General features: G+C 45.4%; 1 protein-coding gene across 1 annotated transcript in view; it reads left to right on the top strand.

The window, feature by feature from the left end:
• FOXR1 (forkhead box R1) overlaps positions 1-24,441 on the top strand; it is a 31,003-nt gene extending 6,562 nt beyond the window's left edge. The window contains exons 2-6 of the mRNA XM_040424837.1: positions 10,395-10,484; positions 12,212-12,411; positions 12,578-12,789; positions 15,747-15,979; positions 24,413-24,441. Coding sequence (XP_040280771.1) covers positions 10,395-10,484; positions 12,212-12,411; positions 12,578-12,789; positions 15,747-15,979; positions 24,413-24,441 — 764 coding nt within the window. The remainder of the gene's footprint in view (positions 1-10,394; positions 10,485-12,211; positions 12,412-12,577; positions 12,790-15,746; positions 15,980-24,412) is intronic.
• Positions 24,442-27,564: the final 3,123 nt, after the last annotated feature.

Below are 27,564 nucleotides of genomic sequence, written 5' to 3'. Positions count from 1 at the left end.
TAGAACAATGCGGCGCACACAGCGTGCCGCATTTTTAAGCCCCGCCCATTATTAAAGCCCCTCCTACATATAATAAGCCACTCCCAACAAACACTGTACAGCTGACATTCTATAGTTAAAGGCCTGGCTCTACACATCATACGGAGAGGGGAGGGTCTGTCCTGGCTGCACTGCCTGCTTATACAACAAGCTACAGCCAGGAAGCTCCTCCGCTCTCCTCCCTCCCCTGATCCTGCTCAAGGCCTGTGGTTCCCCCCACCATCTGCCACCCGCCCGTGGCCTGCTGCCCACCTTGGCCGTCCTCACCCATCTCTGAATCCTCCTTCTGCAAATGGCAGGGGGAGGAGCCGGAGCATCTCCTCTCCTACATAGCGCCCCCTACCTCTTACATCCAGTGATGTCACCTTTTAGATGTTCTTTCTTTATCTTCTCCATTCAGACCAGACCGCCATGATTTTTCAGCCATCTCCCTTCTCTGCAGATATTGACAAACAGACATTAGTTTCCCACATTTCCATCATCTTCACATCTTCTGAACACCCTTTCCTGCCACCCCCAATACTATACTGCAGAAACAGTCCCACTGGAAATACTACTACCACACAGATAGTTCCCCCAATACTGTACCCGCTGTGCTCCCAATACTATACTGCAGAAACAGTCCCCCTGGGAATACTACTACCACACAGATAGTGCCCCCTTAAACAATTATTGGCACACAGTGCTCTAAATAACTGCCCAGACACTAATAGTATAAAGATAATGTCCCCCAAAAATAATTGTGCTAAGCTGATACTGTGGCAGGGTGCCCCCAAAGTTACAGTGCTCCCCAAAATCCCACAAATATAAATAATTCTCTGCCAGAGCACACTTAGTAGTAATAATGCCCCTATAGTGCCCATACTAGTAATCATGTTCCTCATAGCCCCCCAGTAGTAGTAAAGCTCTGCATAATACCTCCCAGTACTAATAATTCTCCCTCCCTATGACAGTACATGAAATACCCCCGCTTAGTGCCCGCTGTTGAGCTAATGTCCCCATAATGTATGCGAGTATAAAATACCCCTATATAGTGCCCCAGTAAATGCCCTCATAGTGCTCCTCTCCCCCTTCCCCATAGTGTCCCCCCATAATATGCCAGTAAAAAATGCCCCTTCTAAGTGCCACCATATGCCCCAATAGTGCTCCACTCCCCCATAGTGCCGCTCTCCCCTATAGTGCCTCCCATAATGTGCCAGTAAAAAATGCCCCCTTAGTGCCACCAGATGCCATAATGTGCCAATAAGAAAAAAGGACCCTTTAGAACCCCCACTTCCCCATAGTGCCCCCAAATAATGCCCATATAGTGCAACCATATGCCCCAATAGTGCTCCACTACCCCATAGAGCCGCTCTTCCCTATATGCCTCCAATAATGTGCCAGTAAAAAATGCCCCCTTAGTGCCACCAGATGCCATAATGCCCCCCATAATGTGGCAATAAGAAAAAATACCCCTTTAGAACCCCCACTTCCCCATAGTGCCCCCCATAATGTGTAAAAAAAAAAAAGCCCCTGTAGAGCCCCCAGATGTCCCCCCCCCCCATAATGTGCCAGTAAGAAGTGCAACCCCCAAAAAAATTGGGCTGTAAGAATTGTCAGATGCCCCCATAGTGCCAGCTCCCCCCCCCCCCCCCCCCCTCCAAAAAAAAAGAAAACACTGATACTTACCTCCATCAGCAGCGATTTGTGAAGCAGGCCTCTTCCGGCCTGTGTCCCTGATGTGTGCTGCCCGGCTCAGGTGGCGCGATGAAGTCATTGCGCCGCCTGAGTCGGCCTCTGATAGGCCGCAGGCACTAATGCCTGTAGCCTAACAGAAGAACAGGGGAGGGACACACCTCTCCCTCCCCTGCCGCAGCCCAGGCATCTGTATCGCTGTCCTGAGGACGGCGATACAGATGGATATGGAGATGAGCGCTTCCACAATGGAAGCGCTCATCTCCTACTGCCCCCCCACCGCTGCCGCAATTACATCCAGGGCCGCGCCGCCTGTGCAGCCCTGAAGGATAAAAAAATAAATATTGGCTGGTTGTTCTAGGGGGGTCCAGACCCGCTGGACCTCCCCTGTAGGTGCGCCACTGGGGGGGGGGGACAAGAAGTCGTCTCCTCTCGGCGGTGGCAGAAAAAATTTGTTTGGGCCGAAGCAGACCTAAAATCTCTGACGACGGTCCATATAAAGGGGAAAGAAAATCATTTAGCGGACTTCTTGAGCAGAGAAAAACTGAGACAAGGAGACTGGAGCTTAAACCAGACAGTATTCGACCAGATCTCGGTAAGATGGGGGGGGACACAGTTAATCGACAAAAACAGACCGATGCAAGAGGATGCTTTAGCACACAAATTGCCGAAGGGTCTCCTGTACGCCTTCCCACCCTAATACCGAAAGTCCTGACAAAAGTAGTAGAAGAAAAATCCCAATTAATATTAATAGCCCCATACTGGCCCAAAAGGACATGGTTTCCGATACTCAAGTCTCTAGCAGGGGAGAATTAATGGAGCCTTCCCCTTCTTCTGAATCTTGTACTCCAGGGTCCGGTTCCTCATCCCAACAGCTTGCATCTCCATATGACAGCCTGGAGACTGAACGGAACATCTTAAGAAGGAAGGGGCTATCCGAAAAGGTAATAGATACTTTACTGCACAGCAGAAAATCTGTTACTTCAAAATTATATTTAAGATTCTGGAAAGCTTTCCTGGCTTTTTCTAAAACTTCTTGGGACCAGTCCAGGCCCCCAGACCTAGGACTAGTTCTAGATTTTCTCCAATCAGGACTAGACCGAGGTCTTAGAATAAGCACCTTAAAGGTACAGGTATCAGCATTAAGTGCTTTTATGGGTGAAAAAGTGGCTGAATCGGATCTCATTAGAAGGTTTTTCAGGGGCGTTAGTAGATTGCACCCAAGGTTCAGATCCTCAATCCCAATTTGGGATTTATTATTTATTATTATTATTATTATTTATTATTAAAGTGCCATTCATTCCATAGCGCTGTACATATGAGAAGAGGTATATATACATAATACAGACAATTGCACTAATCATAAACAAGACGAGTTACAGACTGGTACAGAAGGAGAGAGGGCCCTGCCCGTGAGGGCTTAAAATCTACATGGTATGGGAGAAGGACACAGTAGGAGAGGGTGAAGCTGGTCATGGCGGTATGGAGGCAGCAGGGTCGTCTGAAGAGGTGGGTTTTCAGGTTTCTTTTGAAGCATTCCACTGTAGGTGAGAGTCTGATATGTTGGGGTAGCGAGTTCCAGAGTATGGGGGATGCACGGGAGAAATCTTGGAGGCGATTGTGGGAAGAGGCAATAAGGAGAGGAGAGAAGGAGGTCTTGTGAGGATCGGCGAGTGCGTGTGGGCGTGTATCGGGAAAGTAGCTCAGAGATGTAGGGAGGGGACAGGTTATGGACGGCCTTGTATGTATTAGTACTTTGAAGTGAATTCGCTGGGCAATGGGGAGCCAGTGAAGGGATTGGCAGAGGAGTAATAGGGTGAGAGGTGGATTAGTCGGGCAGCAGAGTTGAGGATAGATTGGAGAAGTGCTAGATGGAAGGCCACAGAGGAGAGTGTTGCAGTAGTCTAGGCGGGAGATGATGAGGGCATGTACAAGCATTTTCGCAGATTCAAAGTTAAGGAAAGCACGGATGCGGGAGATGTTTTTGAGTTTGAGGCGGCAGGTGGTGGAAAGTGCTTGGATGTGCGGTCTGAAGGAGAGGGCAGAATCCAAGGTCACTCCAAGGCAGTGGACTTGGTTGACCGGGGGAGAGTGTGCAGCCATTGATCGTGATAGATAGGTCTGTTGGGGGAGTTGAGCAAGATGGGGGGGGGGGGGGGGGGGGAGAGGATGAATTCTGTTTTTTCCATGTTAAGTTTTAGAAAGCGAGAGGAGAAGGATGATGTATAACAGCGGTGGGGAACCATTTTGCTGCCAAGGGCCATTTGGATATTTGTAACATCATTCGGGGGCCATACAAAATTCTCAATAAAAATTTTTTACTGCTGTATTTGGTCAAACATATAATTGACTTAGGGATAAGTTACAGAAATTGCACTTCAATTAAAATAATCTAGAGGGCTGTATTTTTGCAGCACAAAATAGCGCCTGCACTATATATATACAGTATATTACATACAATACAGGCGCCATATTGACCACACATAGCAGTCTAATTTTTAAGTTCAGAATGTTACTTATTTGACATTAATGGCAGGAAGCTAAACCCAGGGGGTCCAGAGAGGGGTTCACCCAGCTTTCACTCTCCCTGCCTCTTTCTTCGCAACTGTCCCTGCCTTTGTCCCTTTCTCAGCAAAATATCTGCCCCCACCTCCATCAGCCTGAAATCAGCCTCCTATCAGACCCCCCAGGCCTACATCAGCCTCAGATCAGACTCCCATCAGACCTCTAAGCCTCAGATTAGACCCCAATCAGACCCTTCCTAGCTTCAGATCAGACTCCCATCAGACCCCCAGCCTCAGACCAGACCCGGATCAGACGCCCAGCCTCAGATCAGCCCCCATCAGACCCCCCAGGGTCAGATCAGCCCCTATAAGACCCCCCAGCCTCAGATCAGACCTTCATAATACCCTCCCTAGCCTCAGATCAGCCCCCATCAGACCCTCCCCAGCCTCAGATCAGCCCCCATCAGCCCCCCTAGTCTCAGATCAGACCCCTATCAAACCCCAGCCTCAGATCAGACACCCCCAGCCTCAGATCAGACCCTCCCAAGCCTCAGATCAGACCCCCATCAGACCCTCCCCACCCTCCTTTAGCCTCAGATCAGCCCCAATCAGACATCAGATCAGATACTGTATTTAAGATAAACAAATAAACTTACCTCTCCAGCTCCGTACGGCGCTGCCTCTTGGCAGATTCACTTACCCTCCCTGTTCTTCTTCCTGCCGCACTATATTGTCACCTCACACCGCACAGCGTCAGGTCATAGTGCACGTCTACGTGCACTGCGTCCTGACGCTGGATGTGTCAGGACACAGTGTGGGGCTGAAAGAAGACCAGGGAAGGTGAGGACAGCCAGTGCAGTGCTGTTCTCACCTTCCTGTGCCTCCCGTATGCTAATGACCGCTTCCATAATGGAAGGGGTCATAAGCATTTTCACATTATGTTCTGGCAGGGGGCCGGGGGCCACATGAAATGATACCGTGGGCCGCATACGGCCCTCGGGCCGGAGGTTCCCCACCCCTGATATATAAGATAGACAATGTGGGATTCTGGATAGTAAGGTGGTGATGTCTGGACCAGAGAGGTAGATTTGTGTGTCGTCAGCGTAGGAGTGATACAGAAAGTCATGGGACTCTATGAGCTGTCCCAGGACAAAAGTGTAGATAGAGAAGAGCAGGGGTCCTAGGACAGAGCCTTGCGGGACACCAACAGAGAGGGAATGAGACGAGGAGGTGGTGCGGGAGTGGGAGACTCTAAATGTCCAGTCTGTGAGGTATGATGTGATCCAGGAGAGGGCCAGGTCAGTGATGCCAAGAGATGAGTTTGCAGAAGGGAGTGGTCAACAGTGTCGAAGGCAGAGGACAGGTCAAGGAGAAGGAGGACAGAGTATTGTTTCTTGGTTTTGGCTGTCAGTAGGTCATTGGTGACTTTGGTGAGGGCAGTCTCTGTCTAATGGTGGGGTCGGAAGCTAGATTGTAGGCGGTCAAAGAGGGAGCAGGAGGAAAGGTGAGAGGACAGTTCAGAATGGACATGTTGTTCAAGTAGCTTTGAGGCATACGGAAGAAGTGATATGGGGCGATAACTGGACAAAGAAGATGGGTCAAGTGAAAGCTTTTTGAGGATGGGTGTAATGGTAGCGTGTTTAAAGGCAGAGGGGAAGACACCAGAGGTTAGTGATAGGTTGAAGACATGAGTTAGGGCTAGGATAAACACTGTGGTGAGGTTAGGGATGAGGTGGGATGGGATTGGGTCAAGTGCACAGGTGGTGAGATGTGATCTGGAGAGTAGAGTGGAGAGTTTTTCTTCTATGGTGGAGAAGCGGGTTTTGGGAGAAGAGGACCGAGCAGTTGTGTAGAGGGTCTGTGGGGACTGTGTAGTGAAGCTTTCTCTGATGTTGACTATCTTTTGTTTGAAATATTTGGCAAAGTCCTCAGCTGAGAAGAGAGGAGAGGGTGGGGGCACTGGGGGACGGAGAAGGGAGTTAAAAGTGCTAAAAAGTTGTTTAGGGCTGTGGGCCAGGGAAGATATGAGAGATGAGAAGTAGGCCTGTTTTGCATCAGCGAGTGAGGATTTGAATTTGAGGGATTATTGCTTGTATGCGGTGAAATTATCTTTTGAATGGGATTTTTTCAATCGCTGCTCAGCAGCCCTGGAAGCTTGTCTGAGTTTTTTGGTCAGGTTGGTGTGCCAGGGTTGTCTGTTGATTTTTCGGGTTTTGTTGTGTGTGAGGGGGGCAACAGTGTCCAGAGCTGTACTTATTGTGGTGTTATAAAGGGTGGTAGCAGCATCTGGGTCTTGGAGGGAACAGATGGTAGAGAGTGGGAGAAGAGAGTCAGAAAGCAAGCGACAGTCGAGATGTTTAAGGTTCCTGGGGGGTGTGCTAGTGTGTGGACCGGGGGAGCAGCAGAAGGGACCAATGAAGAGAAGGTGAGGTAGGTTGTGGTCGGATAGGGGGAGAGGCGAATTAGAAAGGTTAGATAGGGAGCAGAGGCAGGTAAAGATGAGATCCAAAGTGTGGCCATCTCTGTGGGTGGGAGCTGAAGACCACTTTGATAGGCCGAAGGAGGAAGAGAGCGATAGGAGTTTAGAGGCGGCTGAGTGGCAGGTGTCAATAGGGATGTTGAAGTCACCCATGATGATAGTGGGGATGTCGGCAGAAAGAAAGTGTAGTAGCCAGGTGTTAAAGTGGTCAAGAAAGATGGTGGCTGGGCCTGGGGGGGGCGGTAAATGACGGTTACTTAGAGGTTGGAGAGAGAGTAGATGCAGAGTGTACGTCAAATGAGGTGAGCGTAATTGAGGGTGGCAGTAGGAGCAGGTGTCTGATAGGAAAAGACCAACTCCTCCACCATGTTTGCAGCCGGAGCGGGGAGTGTGAGTGAATTGAAATCAACTATATGAGAGTGCAGCAGGGGAGGAGGTGTCAGAGGGTGTCGGCCATGTTTCTGTGAGACCCAGAAAGGAAAGGTTTTGAGAGATGAAAAGTTCATGAATGTACGACAGTTTGTTACAGACAGAGCGTGCGTTCCATAATGCTCCTGCAAGAGGAACCAAAAGGAGCAGGGGTCAGAGGAATTGTTATTAGGTTTAAGGGGTTGCAGAAATTTGTAGAAGGAGATTTGTATTGGGACGTAGAGGTGATAGTGGGGATTTGCTGAGGTGGGCCTGGATTTGGAGAGATATCACCAGCAGTAAGGAGAAGCAGAGAAAGTGTTAATAGGTGAGAATAGGAGAGGCCAGGAGGTATCTGTGTGTGTTTGGGAAGGAAGTGTTTTATGTTGCCAAGCAGGTTTGTGCAAGCTGTCAGATGAGAAGGTAAGATGGAGGGTTCTTTCCGTCCTCTCGGATTTATCTATGAGACTGTTGACCTTTTAAAACTGGATTTTTACTAGCCATTACGACAGCTAGAAGAGTCGGGGAGATTCAGGCTTTTTCGATTCGGCCCCCATACCTTTACAATACTGGAAGATGGAATTGTTTTAAGACATTCTCCCGAATTTCTTCCCAAAGTGGTATATAAATTTCATTGCAGTCAAGAAATTTCTCTTCCTTCATTCTGTCCTCAGGCTTCTTCTGAAGAGGAAAAAAGATTCAGTAACCTTGATGTGAGAAGATTTGTTCTTCAATATCTGGATATTACAAAGGACTTCAGAACAACAAATCGGTTATTGGTCCAGTACCTGGGTACTAACCAGGGTAGAGCACCTAGCAAGGCTTCCATAACACGTTGGATTAAGTCCTGTATATCTGTTAAATTGGGAAAGAGACGACTCCCCCGTTGGGACTAAAGGCCCATTCTACGTGCGCTATGGCTGCCTCTTGGGCAGAAGGGGCCTCTGCCTTGCTTGAAGATATCTAACGGCAAGGGGAATTCCCACCCAATTTTTTTATTTTTCTTGTTTATTTTATTTTGATATTTATGGGCAGTTGATCCTTTCTTTCATTTGTATCGTTATATGACTTAACCTTATTAAATGATGCATCTACTTGATATTTATGGGCAGTTGACCCTTTCTAAACCCAAAAAAGTTTCGCAATATTTTTTAGTCAGTTTTGTCTGCAAATGCATTGTGTTCCAATTTTTCCGCAATCGGTTTTGAGGCGTTTTTTCACGCTCATGAAAAAAAAACGGCAGGTTTACAAACAATGTCTGCGCAGAAAACACACAAAAAACGCATAGACTTTCATGGAGTTGTTTTTTGACGCTTCCCATTCATTTCAATGGGAGATTCAGCGCCAACATAGGGCGTGCTTCCACGCGGAAAAAAAAAAGCAAAGTGCTGCTTTCCATTTAAATGGGTGGGAGACTGTTTTGATGCCTTTTTGGAGCTGATTCTGAGGCGGAAACGCTTCAAAATAAGCATCAAGGCACTCAGTGTGAACTGGCCCTAAGACTTCTTTCACACATGCAGCAGAACAATTTGTGAGGCTGTTTCAGCAGTTCTCTGGATCCAGAGAGGCAGGTCCGGTAGGTACACGGTACTATTTGGATGTATTTAATGCTGATTACCTCTGCAATATGTAATCTGATGGGGCATGCCACCGTTTTGGCTTTCAAATGTGTACAGGGTCCAACCTAGGACTGTAACCATGAAATGGGGCATCCACTAAGGAAAAATAAAGGGGGGGGGGAAGCCTGGAGCATGCTGTGTTTTAGAGTAAATGAAATGGACGCTATGTGTGTATGTGTAGGTGTTAACACTTCTACACCCTGCTACTGTCCTTAATAGTGCATCATCGGCGCAGGCGCAGTGGAGATGTCTGAGCAGGGAAGCGGTCAGACATTCTCTGCGCATGCGCCGAATACAGCCGCGCACGGCGCATGCGCGAGAATTCGTCCGTTGCGTCACACGGAGGATCGCATTCATCAGGAGATGGGCGGGCTGGAGGGACGCGCTGGGCGGTGGCTGTGTATGAAGGTAGACGGAGCCTCTAGGTGCTAATGACGCCCACATAGCACCTAGAGGCTCATTAGCATATTTATAAAAGTTATTTTTTTAGCAAAACGGCTGCCCAAAAAGCTCTTATATTAGGATGGTTGGCCAGAGCAGACACTAGCGGATCGCTAGTGTCTGAGAGCTAATTATGGCATACGAAGTGATAGAAACCCTTTAATGGACTAACATAATGTCATCTTATGTACTGTATTTATTCCAGGTCCTCCACACTGTGCATTTCTGATGTTATGTAACTGTTCAAATGTAATGTGCCTGGTTCACCAGCAGGTGGCAGCAAACACTGCAGAGCTGTACTTGGGTAGAATGGAATGGTAAGTCTCTCTTTCTTTCTCTTTTTCTTTCTCTTTTCTTTTTCTTTCTTTCTCTTTTTTTTTTTTTTTCTTTCTCTCTCTTTTTTTTTTTTTTTTTTTTTTTTTTTTTTTTTTTTTCTCTTTTTTTTCTCCCTCTCTCTCTCTCTCTCCCTCTCTCCCTCTCCCTCTCCTAGTCCTACTTCCTGCAGGAAGGGTGGGGACCAGTTCTAGTTGGTTGCAGTTTACCCTTGCAAGGGAAAGGGTGTGCAGGAGCACATCTCTGCTGGACTTGCCCACACCAGCCAGAGCACTTTAAGCTCTGCTGGCCATGGAGGCCAAAGCTTAAAGCCTCAGGAGCCTGGAGAAAAGTTCCCTGGCATAACCTAGAGTCAGACTACAAAGTGAAGTGCAGCATACAGAAGAAGCCGAGTTATACAGCCAGCCTGTCAGTACAGCAGAGTCAGAGAGAAATAGATATAGCAGAGTTGAGTTTGCCTGCCAGTTTAATGCTAAAGCCTGCTGGAACCAAGACAAAGCTTGAAACTGTTTGAAGAAACGTTTATTCAAGTAAAGCTGCCATTGAACTTCATCTCAAGGTCTGGACTCAAGTTATTTCTTCAAATCCATCAATTATTCCCCCTATTTATTTGCTTTGGATCCAAAGCCTGGGGTCCTGCACTACCCAGGTAGGAGCACTGTGACCCATAAAGAGACTTTTTAGACCACAACATACCACTCGGCATTTCCTACCAAACCTGGGACGCGATTTATAGAGGGCCTTTTTGGCGCGGCCGCCCATTGCATATGCATACAATTTTATATATATTTTTTTAATGTAATTTTTTTTTCTTTCTGTGGAGCGCCTCTGAAAGAGGAAAATATAAATGAAAGACTCTTAAGTATTAACTTTATTTTCTATTTATATCTTGGTAAGGTGCTGAAGAGAAGGTGGACCGCTACTCTTTAAAAAGACAAGCTAGCATGGAGACGTCACCGTGCAGATCTGAGGAAGGATCTCCACAGGGTGAGCAAAACCACTGTATCCATAGTGTGTGGTACAGTGGCAATTGTGAAAGCTATGCACATAGAAATATGGCTCCACAGAAATCCATTAATTCGCTGCTTTGTTTACTTTTGCGTATCGTACCACGAAAAAAGCCGTTATCGTAAAATGTCCTAAAAAAGGATCTGTGAATGTGAAATGCATTGCAATCTGCAGGCAGCATGTTACATTAGCTGAGCAGATTCATATATGGTTCTGTGGGAAAAGATTCAGGAAAACCTTTTATTTATATAAATATCTGCTATTTCTGTTTTTCATTACTCACAGGGGAGGGGTTATTAATGATCTTAGCTATCTCTATATACACACTTAGGCTCCATTCACATGTCCGCATCCGTTCCGCAATTTTGCGGAACGGGTGCGGACCCATTCATTTTCTATGGGGACGGAATGGATGCGGACAGCACACAAAATGATGCCATCCGTGTTGTGGGTTTTTTATTTTTATTTTTTTTATAATATTTTCTTATTTTTTTATTTTTTGCGGATCAATTGTAACAATGCCTAAAACGGACAAGAATAGGACATGTTCTTTTTTTTTTTTTTTTGCGGACCCATTGAAATGAAATCCTATCCGCAAAAAAAAAAAAAGGAACGGACACGGAAACAAACAATGTTCGTGTGCATGTAGCCTTACACAGAGAATACTATCAATCACTGATGACAATCCCTCCCCCCTTCCCCGTGTACAGCTACTGACGGCTATCTCTGTACACACTTACACAGAGAATGCTATCAATCACTGATAACACCTCCCCCATTCATGTATCGCCTATATTTATTTTCCCCAGGACACCACCTGCCAATCAGCTGTTCAGAGCATACGGCGCTTAGTGAGCTCCGAGGCCTCTTACCAGGCCTGTGATGTCACCTTCATCACTCACATGCCCTAGGCACAGCTCGGTCACATTGAAGTGAATGGGGCTGAGCTGCGATACTAAGCACAGCCAGTATCCATGAACCATGCTATGCTTGGTAAACTGCGAGGAGGCCAAGATCGCTGTGGCTTCCTCAAACAGCTGGTCAGCCGGATGCAGAAAATAAGATTCAACCAATTTCCCGGAAAACCCATTTAGCTATTAAACTGAATACAGGTAATACATTCCCTTTTATATAGAATGCACTTGTTCCATTTTCAATGTTTTTATTCATATGTAATACTGTTTTACTGTGAATTCTGAGATCCGGGAATAGAATGGGCTTGACATGGCTTAGGTGCATAAAAAGCTTACTACACTATGATAAAATACATAAAAGATAACATACAGAGTAAAGTAACGGTCACTTATTCTGTGAACAAATGGGCAAGCTCCCCATCGACCAGTTCCCAACGTGGCATCTGTCCGAGGCACATATCATACAAAGAAGTGGTAGTCACAAGGCGTCTTACTCGATCAATGTCATCCTTTGAGCTAACCTCTTTGTTACATGCTCAGATATTTTCTAGCTTCCTAGTCCATTCTAAAGGTCTTCAGTGTGCAGTACATATGTGCAGTTTTTTCAGACCTTAGGAACGCAGCCTGGTACCAATAACCAACAAGGAATTAAAGGGAAAAATCCAGTAAAATTAACCATGCCACAAAAACATGAAGATACAATATGTGATTTGTACACCACTTTATTCCTGACACGTTTGCAGTATTTAATGTAAAACAATAAGTTTTGCACTCTTGCTTTTCCCCTTCTAGAAAGCACTTTTCATCCTACCCTATGGCTGGTTGTAGACCCGAATGTTGTAATCCCATGCCCTGAGGTGTCTTCACCTCCTGAGCCTTGCATAACCCCGTCCTGTAAATCCTTCAAGCCAAATGTCAAGACGCGGCCTAGTGTTGACTGTACAACCATGGACGATTCTGATGATGACGCTCTAACATCCAGCAGTGAACTGGTAAAATGACTTATGCTGTTGCCTTTTTATTTATAAGGTGTTCTTGTACCAATCAAGAAGACCTTCCTCAGGATGAGGTCATCAATGCTGAGAGACTGGAAAGCGCCTTGAAGTATATGGGTCTTTATCCTGCCTGTAGCTGTAACCTCTCCATCCCTTTTCCCAGTGTACAGAAGATGACCACTGCTATACCCCCAGCCCATCCGCTCACCTCCGGAGAATGAGCACCCAAGTCAAGTACAGGAAGGGTCAAATACAAAAAACTGCGTATGAAACCTGGCCTCGTCCTCCTATCAATTATTGCAATTTGATATCGCTGGCTCTACGCAACAGCGAGGACGGCAGCCTAAACGTACAACAAATCTACAGTTTTGTCAGGTAAAATTGTGTGAAATTCTGGAAAACGTCTACTTTTTTCATTTGTGTGAGCTTCAGCTTCTACTGCAGGTTTTATACAGAAGGTGTGTACAATACTTTTGTATTATACCTGGGTAGCAACATTGAAAATTCAACTAATCCATTCTGAATGATGGGGATTGTATCTCCTATATTTGTTATGAGGGTTCCCTGAGTCCACGCTCTGGATGGAGAAATAATGGAGTTGTGGACCAACATGCACGCTATTGCTTAAATTATAGATTGTTGATTTTTTATTTTTTTGTTTTTGTTCTATTTTCTGAACATGATTATGGGGTGGCGGCAATCTTACCTGATCTGCTGTTAACAGCATTCAGAGACTTGCTTTACAGCAGCCACGTGGACCATAGGAAACTAGCAGCAGGTGCTAAAACATAGGGGCACATTTATTAAGACTGACGTTTTAGACGCCGGTCTTATTAAAGCTCCATGGCTGGCGGAGGATCCGCCGGAGTTACAAAGAGGCGCCAACCTCCGGTTCTAAATGTAAGACAGCTTCCTTGATGTCTTATAGTTAGACCATTTTCAACGCCTAAACCAGGCATAGAAAAGGGTCATGGATGAGAGGAGTACCTAGTGACTAGAACCAATGTTATCATATCATGTGGGTAGGGATGAGCGAACAGGTTCTGTGTTTTGGGTGGTGTAGGAATTCCGTTATAACGTAATTCGTAGACTGAATGCAAAACGGAAGCCCTTGAGAGGCATTCCGTTTTGATCCGTCATAGTAGAAGTCTATGGGCAAGCAGAACGGATCCGTACGGTTTCTGTTATGCAGGACGGAAAACAAAGTCCTGCATAACGGGAACAAGACGGATCCGTTCTGCTTGCCCATAGACTTCTATTATGACGGATCAAAACGGAATGCCTCTCAAGGGCTTCCGTTTTGCATTCAGTCTACGAATTACGTTATAACGGAATTCCTACACCACCCAAAACACAGAACCTGTAACGTTCGGGTTCGCTCATCCCTACATGTGGGCCATCTCTTTAAAAAAAAAAATAATAATTTTTTAAAAAAGTGCAATTTGAGACCTTTTTGAAAACTCCTAAATCCATGTCTGTAGGATACTCTGATAACTCTCCCCGTGGTAATGAGCCGGTTTAGAACCATGAACATGCTGCGGTGGGTACGTTCCACCACCGTTTCTTCCTGTTGCATATCCTGCTTGTGGCAGTTTTTCAAAAATTGATAACTGGAGCCCCCAACTTCGAGATTTTCCCTTTTTTGGGTTGGGTTATCAGCGATCAACATCAATCCGTTACTTTCTATGTGTGCACTGTTAAAACGATATCCCCATCTCATAATGTAATGCTATATCCCTAGCATTTGCAATCAATGGGGAAGGGTCCAACCTCTGGGACCCTCGCCTCTCCATATGTAGTGCTATGTCCCCATCACAGCCTTTTCTTGCACAGTGGCGACCTGGCTGTGCAAGGAAATCAATAAAGGGGGGGGGGGCCCTAGAGCTGAATAAGGACTGCGGGCCCCTTCATTTTCAGGATTGGTAGGTTTCACAAAGGTAGGACCCCCACCAATCATAGGGCATCACAGCCTTAAAATTTCTACGCATTTTTCACCACTGAAGAGTTGTAGTTGATCCACCTTCAAATGTAATGCGGTGGGGCCGGTGCGGAAGTAGTAGATGAATGGATCAGTGGGTTGTCCGATATTGAGAAGCAACTTCAAAAGTGACAACCAATATGGCAGCGAATCCATTTGCAAAAATGCTGATATCTTGATGAGGATGTTAAGAAATTGATCTTAAAGGGAACCTGTCACCGGGATTTTGTGTATAGAGCTGAGGACATGGGTTGCTAGATGGCCGCTAGCACATCCGCAATATCCAGTCCCCATAGCTCTGTGTGCTTTTATTGTGTCAAAAAACCGATTTGATCCATATGCAAATTAACCTGAGATGAGTCCTGTATGTAAGATGAGTCAGGGACAGGACTCATCTCAGGTTAATTTGCATATGTATCAAATCAGTTTTTTTACACAATAAAAGCACCCAGAGCTATGGGGACTGGGTATTGCAGATGTGCTAGCGGCCATCTAGCAACCAGTGTTCTCAGCTCTATACACAAAATCCCGGTGACAGGTTCCCTTTAAGGTGGCTATAAGTATTAGATGGATGTTGGCCAAACTAAATGATTTCAACCAGAGAGGTCAACCATTGAATGTGTATGGGGCCTCCCACCTCTCTCCCAGTGGAAAATATCATGAGAAAGAAGGATCGGCCATGTTGGATTTCAACATGCACAATCCTTATGCTTTCAAGGCATATATGCCACTGTTAGAGGTGTTTGGGAGCTTTTTGCTCCTCATCAAGAAGACATGCCATGCCTGGGTATGGGGTGATCAGGAAGAACAGCTGTCGGCTGTACAAGCATTTAGCCGACAGCTATTTTAAAAGGGGTTCCCCCCCCGAAAAATATTCTATAGTTTTCAAACCAGCACCTGGATCTGAATACTTTTGTAATTAAAAATGTGTTATAGCTACTGAATCTTTCAATGAAATCTATTTGTATAGCGCCACCTGCTGTTTGCTCTTTTTCTAATTTCTCTGTCCAGCTCACGGAGACGGAAGCACGTTCTCGGTTCCATACTTCAGCTGCAGCAGAAAGGAGACTCCCCCTAAGCTGACAGCTTGAAATAAATCTAGCAAAACAATTGGAGCAATGAATGTGGAGATCCCTGGACCCATGTGCAGTACAGGGCTGGGTCCAGCTTTGTTAGAAAAAGGTTGTCATGTACTGTATGACGTCTGATTTTCATTTTTCTTACATTATTTATGGGAGAACCCCTTTAAGTGTATGGCCAGCTTTATCCTTGGCAAACTAATATATATCCAAAACGTCATCTAAATCTTTCTGGTTGTTCCATGCAGTAATGTCCCTTGTTCTTCCCACGTTAGAGAGCATTTCCCGTTCTTCCGCGTGGCTCCGGATGGCTGGAAGAACACCGTCCGTCACAACCTCTGCTTTAGCAGCAGTTTTGAGAAGAGCGCGGGGTGGGTCTGTGCCGATGGACACCGGCGTTCCTGTTTGTGGAAGCTAACCCGACAAGGAAGAAGGAAGTTCCGAGCGGAAATGCATTCCCTGTCTGATGAGCTGCTGCACGTGTTGCGCAGGAGCATGAACAAACCAGGTAATCGGACATTTATGACGGCACTGCAATTCTAGGAAACGAAGCTTCGGAGTAATACTCTATACCGGAGGTCTCCTTTACAGGTGCCACTGATCGCCCTAAATGCATTTTCTCATCTGCTTCATTGGCGGGACGCAGGCAAGACGATGGGTATAGCTGCTGCAGGGGTGCACCACCAATGAGGCCAGGTGAGGCGATCGCCTCAGGCCGCACCAGGTAGGGGCAAGAGGGGGGCAGCAAAAAGGCTATGGGCAATGAGCACTTTCATTGTGGAAACGCTCATCTCTACATATTCCACTCGGGACAGCAATACAGTTGAATGCTGCAACGGGGCATGGGAGTGATGTCTTCCCGGCCCACCGTTTCCTCTAATAGGCTTTAGTTCTAGTTTCTGTCAGAGGCCGGTGTCGTCATTATCGCGCTGCCTGAGCCGGGCGTTTCAGTTTTCGCCTCCGGCAGCAGTAAGGCTAGGTGCACCCCTGAGCTGCAGCCACTAGTAGACAGACACTAAGCAAAAAGGGAACCAAAAATATTTTCCCAAAAGGAATAATGCATTAAATGACGCGTACTGTATAGAAATCAACTATACAACCTACAAAGATATAAGAGTCTTATAGGTAAAGAAATATATCGGCACCATATGCGTATAAAAAAAAAAACATTTTATTAGTATATCATTTCATAATATCTATTCACATGATTGACAATACACAACAATTTAAAATCAGAAATAAACCATAAGTGACTGGCAGTGCATAACCATTAGCGGGATAATAAAGTGCGAGTGCAAATTTATCACGGTCAGTAGATAAGCTGCTCAATGCAAAATTTAATGGCTAACTCAAAAATGCTGTGTGATTAAAAAAAAGAATAAAAAATAAAAAGATCTACAGCCAATTTTAGTGACTGATCGAAGACCAGGCTATATACATGAGTAATAAGAAGATAAATCACAACAGTGAACAAATTAATAAAAGCCAAAGCTAATTACATAGATAACCTATAATTAAATCCCAACAGAGGCTATATATACCAGCCAAAGAGGACTCGCCAAACTGAATACATAAATGGTATGTGAATGAATCACAGCAATGAGCAGAGGATACGTAACCAGATTAAGTTCCTAAATAGCATGTGAGTAAGTCATAATCGTGAACGATTGTATACTGTTCCGAGAAGAGATGCACCACCAGTCCACACCCCGACGCGCGTTTCGCGTACTGCTTCCTCAAGGGGTAATGGAACTGGTGGTGATGCTGAGTATATGTAGGGTGGAGACGGTCGTCACAAGTCAGTGCCTGACTAATCACAGATTTGACACCTATACACCCAAGACGCCGGTAGGTTAAGAGTTAATTAAAAGCCATGCCTCACCTGTAAGTGGTAAACTAACTGGCACCATTCACTATATGGCGCATGGATCTCCCGCCCCATGAACAGGGAATGCACGTCAACCCTGAGATCTGGAGGAGGGGAATCGCGCGAGAGTACGCACGACGCCCGTCCTCACTGAGCCCGGAGCGGCGTCGCAACCCCAACGCATGCGCTGGGAGTCCAAGGGCACCACAAACGCCATATTTGATCAGGGCAACAAGGCTGGCAATAGTCATGATGTATCGGTACATACAGTGCCATGAAAACAACAAGGCTGGCAATGATGTCAATGTGTCGGTATGTGTAGTACCTAGATATTAATGTCCTAGTGCCAAGTGTGAAAATTACCTAAGCAAGACAACTGTGACAATAAGTGAAATAAATAAATTATGTGTACACAGCAAAACTAAATAATGTTGGTGAAAAAAGGAGAAAAAAAAGGTTGTTTTTCGTATAAGGAATGTGATTTTTTTTTTTATTTTAGTTTTTTAGATAAAACATTTTTAAGAATGAAGTGTGTGTGGTGTAAAAAAAATAAAAAATAAAGTGAATGTGACCGTAAATGGAGTGCCTGTTGTGAATAATGAGTGATGTGACAAAATGAGCTATAGATGAAAAAGTTTTTTTTATAAAGCAATTAATGAATAAAATGTAAATATCTAGAAATATAAAAAAATACATTGATATTTTTTAGTCACTACAAAAGACACCACACCAAATATACAAACATGAAAAAAAAAATTGAAAAGATTTTTTCATATGTGCAACATGGTATATAGTACACAAATAGTGCCCATAAATGGATAATCCTCGTGCCCAAGCCATTCAAAGATACTATCTGAATGCACCCAGCATCCGGGGGAATAGATAGTCTACATCACACCCTCCCTAGGGACCGACAACATGGAGACCTGCAAAATAGAAACCTATATTAGTCCGAATGTCAACACTCCTACACACATCCAGCACCACCCCAAAGTTAAAACCATCATATTTCCGAACATAATAAAAAAACAAGGATTACAGAAAGGACGCAAAAGGAATCTTGTCGTTAAGGCCATTTGGTATCTGCATTTTCAATTTAACAATCCACTTACTTTCCACTTGTTCCAGGCGTCTAAACAAATCGCCTCCTCGAGAGCCGAGCAAAACCTTGTCGATACCTCGAAACTTCAATTCATGCCAGCGATTGCTAGGTTTCTGTCGAAAGTGTCTTGCTATCGGTTTCAACTTCGCAATCTTATCCCTCTCATGATTTTTCAATCTTGGAAGCTGCACGTATATCTTTCTGATGTTCCTGACTACGAATGTGTAACTCTCGTGTGGTCATACCCACGTATATAAGCCCACAAGGGCACGTGGCGTAATAGATAACTCCAGATGTGCTGCAATTAATAAAGTGTTGTAGACTTGTTGAGTCACAAAAACTGTCCGTTTTCATCATGACTTTGCACGCACTGCAATGACCACATTGAGTCGAGCCCCATTTCGGGCCACGAGAATTAAAAGGGAAGCGTGACTTGGTTGGCACATAGTGACTCCGCACTAATAGATCATTTAGATGTTTGCTGTGTTTAGCTACAGAGGCTGGAAACAATGGAAGTACCCGTTCTAGATCTGAATCCGATCTCCGGTTAGGCCAGAATTTAGTGAAGATCTGTCTCCTACTGTGCCACTGTGTATTATAATTGGTGATCATTCGAACCACTTGGGAAGATGAAGAGACATCCCTGTGTCTGGGAGTAATTAATGTTTCCAGTTTTGTATTCTTTGCACATTGGTATCCCCACTGAATATCCCCTTTGTTGGAACGGTTTTAAAATATCAGATTCTCTCTCAAAATCGCCCATGGAGGTACAGATCCGTTTTGCCCGTAAAAATTGCTCAGTTAGGTATGGATGCCTTTTGGTGCCTAGGATGAAAGGAAGAGGCATGAAGTCGGCTGTTAACGGCAGTTTCCTTACGATGCACAGATGTCTGCAACTGACCATCCTCAGACACATTAATCCGGATATCCAAAAAATCCATTTGTTTCAGGGACACTGTTTGGGTCAGAGATATATTCCAATCATTGATGTTTATACCCTTAAGAAACAAGTCAAGAGCATTCTGTGATCCCTGCCACACGAATAAAATGTCGTCAATAAAACGCATCCATGACGACACTTGTCCCTGAGCCTCATCCATGGCAACCTTAACAAACTCACGTTCCCAGTACCCAAGAAAAAGGTTTGCGTACGAGGGTGTGCATGTCGCACCCATTGCCCCCCCTCGTAACTGTAAATAATTGTGGTCTTTAAAAAGGAAATAATTATGAGTAAGAACAAAATACAGCAGTTCCAGCAAGAGGTCTACCAATTCAGATGTTGAGTTACTCATCTGTAAAAAAAAACAAAAACGCGACGCTCTCAAACCCAAATTGTGACGGATACATGTGTACAGGGATTCAACGTCACAGGACACCAAGATCATGTTCCTCTCCATCTTTTATGTCCTAAAGTTGTTTAAGTACATCTGTGGAGTCCCGTAAACATTCAACACAGGGTTTCAAATAATAATCCAAAAAGCGACACACTGGTTCACAAAGCCTCCCACGACCTGAGACAATGCGCCTGTCCTTTGGTCGTGATAGGGATTTGTGCACTTTGGGCAAAATGTATAAAGTAGGAGTTACCGGATGTTTGACTACGAGCCCTTCATGAACACTCTTAGTGATGATTCCTGATGCCACAGCTCCCATTAAAAATGAGGTCCAATTGGGTTTTGAAATTGATGGTGGGATTATCGGGAAGTCATTGGTAACATTCCTCATCACGAAGTTGGCGGGAGGCCTCGGACTCATACATGTCAATTGGCCATACGACCACATTCCCACCCTTGTCCGCCAGCTTAAAAAGCACCTCCTTCATCTCTCGTAGTTGTTTCAACGCATATCTCTGATCTCTCGTTAGATTGTCATACTTCCGTCCGCCGGGAAGCTTGTACAGTTCTGCCACCACCATTCTAACAAACATCTAAATAGGTGGACTGAGAGACAGGGGTGGGAATGTGGACGACCGGCCCCGAATAAATGATGGAAATTTAGAGGCACCTACCTCTTGTTCGGCCAATAGAGATTCTAGCGTCCTGAGGGTTTTAGAAAAATGTTTTTTAAAAATCAATTTTCTAGCAAACAAAAAGGTATCTTTAATGGCTAAAAAGTTGTCATAGGCCAATACCGGACTGAAAGACTGCCCCAGAGACAAAACCTCTAGCTGAGCCTTGGTTAATTGAAGTTTTGATAAATTTATTACCTGTTTCCAGAGTCACCAGAGTGGTTATATTTTCTCTTCATAGGTGTAAGTGCTTGTGATATCCATCCGTGGCCCCTGTGGCTGTTGTGACGCATTGCTGTTAGATGAGATTATTGAACTGGCCCCTGACCTGTATGTCTTACGCCGGTGTTGCCATTTTAAAGATCCTATTTTGTTGATAATAATGGATATCTCTTTGAAATTTCCTTGCTTTTATTTCCTGGATCTCCTCGTCCCATTTAGAGTGTTCAGTATTTAGCTCCTGTTCAAATCGTGCACAACCCTCAGGATCTGCCACCTCACGCAACTTATTTTGTAACGGACCAATTGATTTTTCAATTTCCTCAAGGTGCTTCTTCTCATATGCTACGAGTAATTCGATAAAAGTGCGCGAACACTATCTACACGCATCTTCCCATCTTTGTTTAACAGAAGAAGAAGCAGAGTCATACAGTAGAGTTACAGAAGAAGCAGAGTCATACAGCCAGCCTGTCAGTACAGCAGGGCCAGATAGAAACAGATGTAGCAGAGACGAGTTTGCCTGCCACTTTTAATGCTAAAGTCTGCTGGGACCAAGACAAAGCTTAAAGACTGTTTCTAATGAACGTTTATTCAAGTAAAGCTTCTGTTCAACTACATACAAGGTCTGGACTTAATCTTTCTTTCAAATCCCTTAATTCTTCCCCCTATTTATTGCTTAGGAGCCCAAGCCTGGGGCCCAGCCGTATCCAGGTAGGAGCACCCTGACACATATAAAGGGACATTTTAGACCGCACTATACCACTGCCTTACATAGAGGGCCCTAGGGGAAGGCGCCCGTTGCAAATATATCGTAAACAGTTGCAGGTACCCTATCTGGGATATTGCACACGTACATTTGTCTACACAGAAATCAAAGTAGAAACATCTATAATGTATAATAGATTTTTTTTTTTTTTTTTTTTTTTAAAAAAAAGCTTTTTCCCCCCAGAACTACCAAGTGGGGTATTGGAAAAAATTAAATGCTGCAATAAAAAGTGATCTACAGAATAAAGCAATACATAACTGTCTCCATAAACCTTAGGCCAGGGGCGTTGCTAGGTTAAAACATTCAGGGCCTGGGCCCCTGATGTTTTGCCCCAGGCCCCGAATGTCCTGCCTGCCTGCTAGATAAAACTGTATTGCCATCCACAGGACGGCAATAGAATTGAATCTAATGTGGTTGAAGAGCTGTAGGACCAGTGGTGACATCACAGGTCATGTGACCAGTAAAACGGTCAGTGGTTGAGAAGGACCTGCGATGATGTCACCATCATGTGACCAGTGCAGGAGAGGGTGGCAGTGAAGCGGGAAAGAAGCTGTGGTGAAGTCTGCTACATCAGGAGAGGTAAGTGAAGGGAGAGGCAGAGCAATGCTGGGAGTTGTCTTTATTTAACTGGGACTGTATGTTAGGGCTGAAGGGAGGGAAGTTATTTACATGGAACTGTGTGTTGGAGGTGGCTGGGGAGGGGGTCATGTTATTTACATGGGACTGTATGTTGATAGTGGCTGTAGGAGGGAGTGATGTTATTTACATGGGACTGTATGTTGGGCTGGGGCAGGGGGATGTTATTTACATGGGACTGTATGTTGATGGCGGCTGTGGGAGGGAGTGATGTTTACATGGGACTGAATGTTACATGGGTCTGAGGGAGGGAGTGATGTTATTTACATGGGACTGAATGTTACAGGGGGTGATGTTATTTACGTGGAACTGTATGTTGAAGGTGGCTGGTGGGGGGGGAATGATGTTATTTACATGGGACTGAATGTTGAGGGGGTGATGTTTACATGGGAATGCATGTCGGAGGCGTCTGGGGAGGGGGTGATATTTACTTGGGACTGTATGTCAAAGGCGGCTGAGGAGGTGGTGTTATTTACATGGGACTGTATGGCGGAGGGAGGGAAATAGTGTTATTTACATGAGACTGTATGTTGGAGGGGAGTGATGTTATTTACATAGGACTGTATTTTGGAGGGGGCAGGAGAGATGGTGTGATGTTATTTACATGGGACTGTATGGTGGAGACGGGAATATAACAACAGGGGGCACTGTAAATCCAGGGGACATTATGGGCGTCTTATTACTACTGAGGGCTCTATAGGAGGGACTTATAGATCTGCCTTATTTCTACTAAGAGCACTATGGGGGCCTTATTACTACTGAGGGGTCTGTAGAGAGCTTTATTACCACTGGGGGAACAATAGGGGGCCGTATTTGTACTGGGGGCTCTGAGGGTATTATTAATAGTGAACGGCTCTTCTACTAATGGGGGCACTCTTGTTGAGCATTATCACGGTTGGGGGCAGTATTTGCTATGGGGGCACTAATTTTTCTTCAGGATTGTATTTGGGGGTATTGGGGGGGGCACAGCGAGCAGCAGGATAACACTGTTGGGACTCCAGGTTGGGGGTTGATAGAAATGTGAGGAAGCTAAGATGTCTGTGTGTCACACTCTGCAGAGACAAGGCAGCTGAGAGAAGTTGTACGGACCGAATTGAGAAGATGATGACAGAGAAGATCTACATCCGAGGAGATGTCACCTAGGAGGCCCTAGATGTGAGAGGTACGTGCTGCTGTATAGAAAGTACAGCAAAATGCGGTGTGTGGGGGGAGGGGGGAACGACTTAGGGTACTTTCACACTTGCGGCAGAGAGATCTGGCAAGCAGTTCCGTCGCCGGAACTGCCTGCCGGATCAGGCAAAACGTATGCCAACTGATGGCATTAGTAAGACTGATCAGGATCCTTATCAGTCTTAAAAATGCCTGATTAGTCGAAAAAATGCATTGAAATGACGGATCCGTCTTTCCGGTGTCATCCGGCAAAACGGATCCGGCATTTATTTTTTTCACCTTTTTTTTTCAGTCTGCGCATGTGCAGACCGGAAGGACGGATCCGGCATTCAGGCAAGTCTTCAGTTTTTTTCGCCGGAGATAAAACCGTAGCATGCTACGGTTTTCTCTTTTGCCTGATCAGTCAAAATGACTGAACTGAAGACATCCTGATGCATCCTGAACGGATTACTCTCCATTCAGAAGGCATGGGAATATGCCTGATCAGTTCTTTTCTGGTATAGAGCCCCTGTGACGGAACTCTATGCCGGAAAAGAAAAACGCTAGTGTGAAAGTAGCCTAAGAGAACTGGGCCATATTCATTGGGGCTTGGGCCCCGGATCTTTTGAGACCCTAGCAACGCCCCTGCCTTAGGCTAATGTAAGACAAAACTGCCGATTTTGGCAGTACAGGCCAACCATCTAATACAGCGGTCATCAACCTTCAGCACTACAGCTCCCAGCATGCACATAGGCTAGTTTCCCTGGATCTGGCATTGCCTGACAACTAAAATCTGTTTGGGTTTTATTTTTATTTATTATTATTATTTTTATTTATTTATTCTATTTAATTATATAGACAAAATAAATATATTCCCGATTGACTGCATTTGACGATCAAATGTTATAGGGAATTGCTAAATGTCCCACCAGTTAAAGGGATTGTCCAGGATGACGAAAAATTGGCTGCTTTCTTCTAAAAACATCACCCCACCCCTCCATGGGTTGTGCCTGGTATTGCAGCTCCGTTCCATTAAAGTGATTGGGGTAAAGCTGCAATACAAATCAGAACCCGAAGAAAGATTTGGTGCAGTTTTTGGAAGGAAGTAGCCGTGTTTTTCTAATCCTGGACAAACCCTTTAAACAGAAGCATCATTGACCAATTTTTAATTAACTTCTTTTTTTTTTTTTCTAGCACTGATGGAATTGATGTTTGGGATGTGACGTTCCTGTCTGTACTTCTTCCAGAAAATATTGTGTTGTCTGCGTTTCCAGCAGACTCCATTGTGCACTGGGACTGTAATAATGTAAAGATTGAATATAAAATATTCCTGATTGTGTTCTCTCACGTGTTGTGTGTTTATCACATTAAAATAATTATCTCATGTACGTTGTTTTTTGTTTTTTTTCTTTATGCAATATTCTTCTACAGTAAAATACTGATAATGTAGCGTGATGGGGCAGATTGACATGTATTCCTCAGCTCCATGAGGCCCACATTTGCTAGTGTGATTGTGCCTAGACTTTGGGGCACATTGCAGGGGGCGTAGCTATAGGGGGTGCAGAGGGCCCAGGAGCCTGATGGGACCCAAGACCCTTGTGCCACATAAGAAGACACCAGTCCATGCTGGTCAAGTTACACCTCTGTCTGGAGGGTTAGCTCAAGAATTTGGTGGGGGGGGCGTTTCAGTTTTTGCCTCAGGCAGCACGAAGGCTATGTGCTCACCGGACCCTGGTCACAAAGGACTGTGGGAAAGGGGGGCCCCAAGCTGAACTCTTGCACCAGGACCCATGAGCCTTTAGCTACGCCCCTGGCACATTCACCAAGTTATCACAGAACGTTTGATATGTCATACAGACCCATTAAAAGTTTACATCAGTGGGGGTCTGAGCTCTGAGACCCCCACGATCCCTAAAACGAGGGGAGAGGAGTGCAAGCATAGTGCATAGTGACCGGCCCATAGACTTCTATATAGCCACTCTCGTGCAGTGAGGAGCGAGCGCTCTGTGCGCATGCTCCTCTCCCTTCATTATAGAGCGAAGACTGCATACGGTTTTGCAAATGTAGCCTTAGGGCTCATGCACACAAACGTATTTTCTTTACGTGTCAGTTCTGTGTTTTTGTTTTTTGCAGACCGTATGCAGAACCATTCATTTCAATGGGTCCGCAAAAAAAGGAAGTGACTCCGTGTGCATTCTGTTACCATATGTCCGCAAAAAAATAGAACATGTCCTATTTTCCTGCATTACAGACAAGGATAGGACTGTTCTATTAGGGGCCAGCGGACCGCAAAATACATTCTGTTGTGTGCATGAACCCTGTTGTGGAGATTTTATTAGGATGTGTATTTAATATATTGTGTATTGTCATCTGTCTCCCTGTGTCGGATTTAACCAAAGAACGCTCTAGCAGGGGGTACTTGGGCTGAATCGGGACCGGTGGCAAAACCGTCAGTATGAAAACCTTCTCATGGGCTTGGAGACGTGTTCTCAGTGTGTAGGGGGGCGTTTGCTGGTTTGTGAGCACTAAGCGCAATGCACTGGGCTTCTTCCCTTCAAATGTCTATACACGTTAGAGAAGTGACGTCTGCATAACGAGAGATATACCTCTGCTGCGGCTTCGCTATCCCTTTCTGGATACATATCTGCTTTTAAGACATGCATATCTGCCTTGTCGGTATACTCGTGCCGTATACTGACAATAGCCGTAGCAATGTCTCGAAGATAATCTCAAACCTATAAGAACCAGTAGATGATCTTCACTAGATACTGGTTGCTTTGAGCAGTATTGAATGAGGTCCATGCTGACAGTGATGGGGGATGGGCGGCCGCCTGGCTGGTCAGACAATGGACACGACTCATCCTTCCTTATACAGGGATGGGGTGTGTGCATTGTCTGTCCAGCCACATTGATTGCCCCGCCCTGTCCTTTGACATCACTTCCTGTATCCTTGTCTTGGGCCAGCCCCTTTTACACCTTTTGTGAGTAAATAAAAGAAACGGACTGGACAGGGAGGAGGATGAGGAGGATGAGGAGGAGGAGGAGTTGCTCAGCAAGAATTCAATCAAGATGGTAACACCTGGGTCTGTCTCTGACTGAGGGAAGAGAGATTTACCTATTTCTTTACACAAAGTTTGATGAGAGCGGATTACAACTATTAATATTTCTACAACAACCCCTAAAGAGGTATTCCAGGATCATTCTCAGGAAAGGGTATTAACATCTAATTGGCTGGGATCCGACACCCTGCACCCCCTCCAATCAGCTGTTTCAGAGTAGTATGGAAGTTTCTTCATTGGGAGCAGCGCTGCAGTAACCAGCATCACCCACGGAGCTGTGTAATTCCAGCAATGATTCCCGGCGACTGAGTTGCTGCTGGTCAGCAGAGATGTGGGGTGTTGGACCCTCCCCTCCCCTCCCCCGTTGATCATTGTCCCGAGGATAGGCCATCAACATAAAAATCCTGGAAGGTCCCATTAAAGGGGTTGTCCAGCTTCACTGACTTTTTAACAGAGTAACAGACCCCTGCACCGTCTTGTAGCTATTACAGCAGTGCACATGACCTTGTCCGTTTGGAAGTTTACAAGATGCGGACCGGAAGACCGCTGCCAGAACGCGGCAGCGAGGAACTTGTACACCTCCCCTCACAGTGAGAACATTGACTAAGACCTCTAAAGAAGGGGATAAGCTTTGTCTCTAAGGCTGTGTTCACATGTTGCAGCCATGGTGCATTTTTTTTTTGCCACATGGGAGCCTCAATGTCTTGTTACCTATAGCAGACATGTATGTATTAGCAGGGGGAAATGTTCGGGGGGGGGGGGGGAGGGCTAAGGTGTCAAACGTAGTCCTGGAGAGTAGATATTTCCCCCCCCCCCCTCCTTTTTTCCCCCTCAGGTAATTCTGAATGTTTGCCGGCAACAGGACTGAGAGGTGATTGGCTTAAGGTGTTGCTGGCCAGTTGCTGGGCAAAGGGCTATTTTTAACTGACCTGTGGATTGGCCAAGGGCAAGTTTCGGCGGGAATTTGGAGTATTTATAGTGGCCACTCACCCTTTGGAGCGCTGTCATCGGCTGAAAAAAGATGAGAGAAGAACGTGTCCCACCCGCCCTCCCTGGGTTTTAGTTGCGGTCTTTTAAAAAAAAAGCGGGTGGTGGGGGTTAGTCGCTCAGCCTTAGGCCTCTTGCACACGACCGTATGGCTTTTTCAGTATTTTGCGGTCTGCAAAAAATACGGATGACGTCCATTGTTTGCGGAACGGAACAGCTGGCCCCTGATAGAACAGTACTATCCTTGTCCTTTATGTGGACGATAATAGGACATGTTCTATATTTGAAGAAAACAGAAAT

Source organism: Bufo bufo, chromosome 1 (assembly GCF_905171765.1).
Source record: "Bufo bufo chromosome 1, aBufBuf1.1, whole genome shotgun sequence".
In the NCBI taxonomy this organism is placed as follows: Eukaryota; Metazoa; Chordata; class Amphibia; order Anura; family Bufonidae; genus Bufo; species Bufo bufo.
Note: the sequence above shows the minus strand (reverse complement) of the source record. Positions and strands in the feature narration are given on the sequence as shown.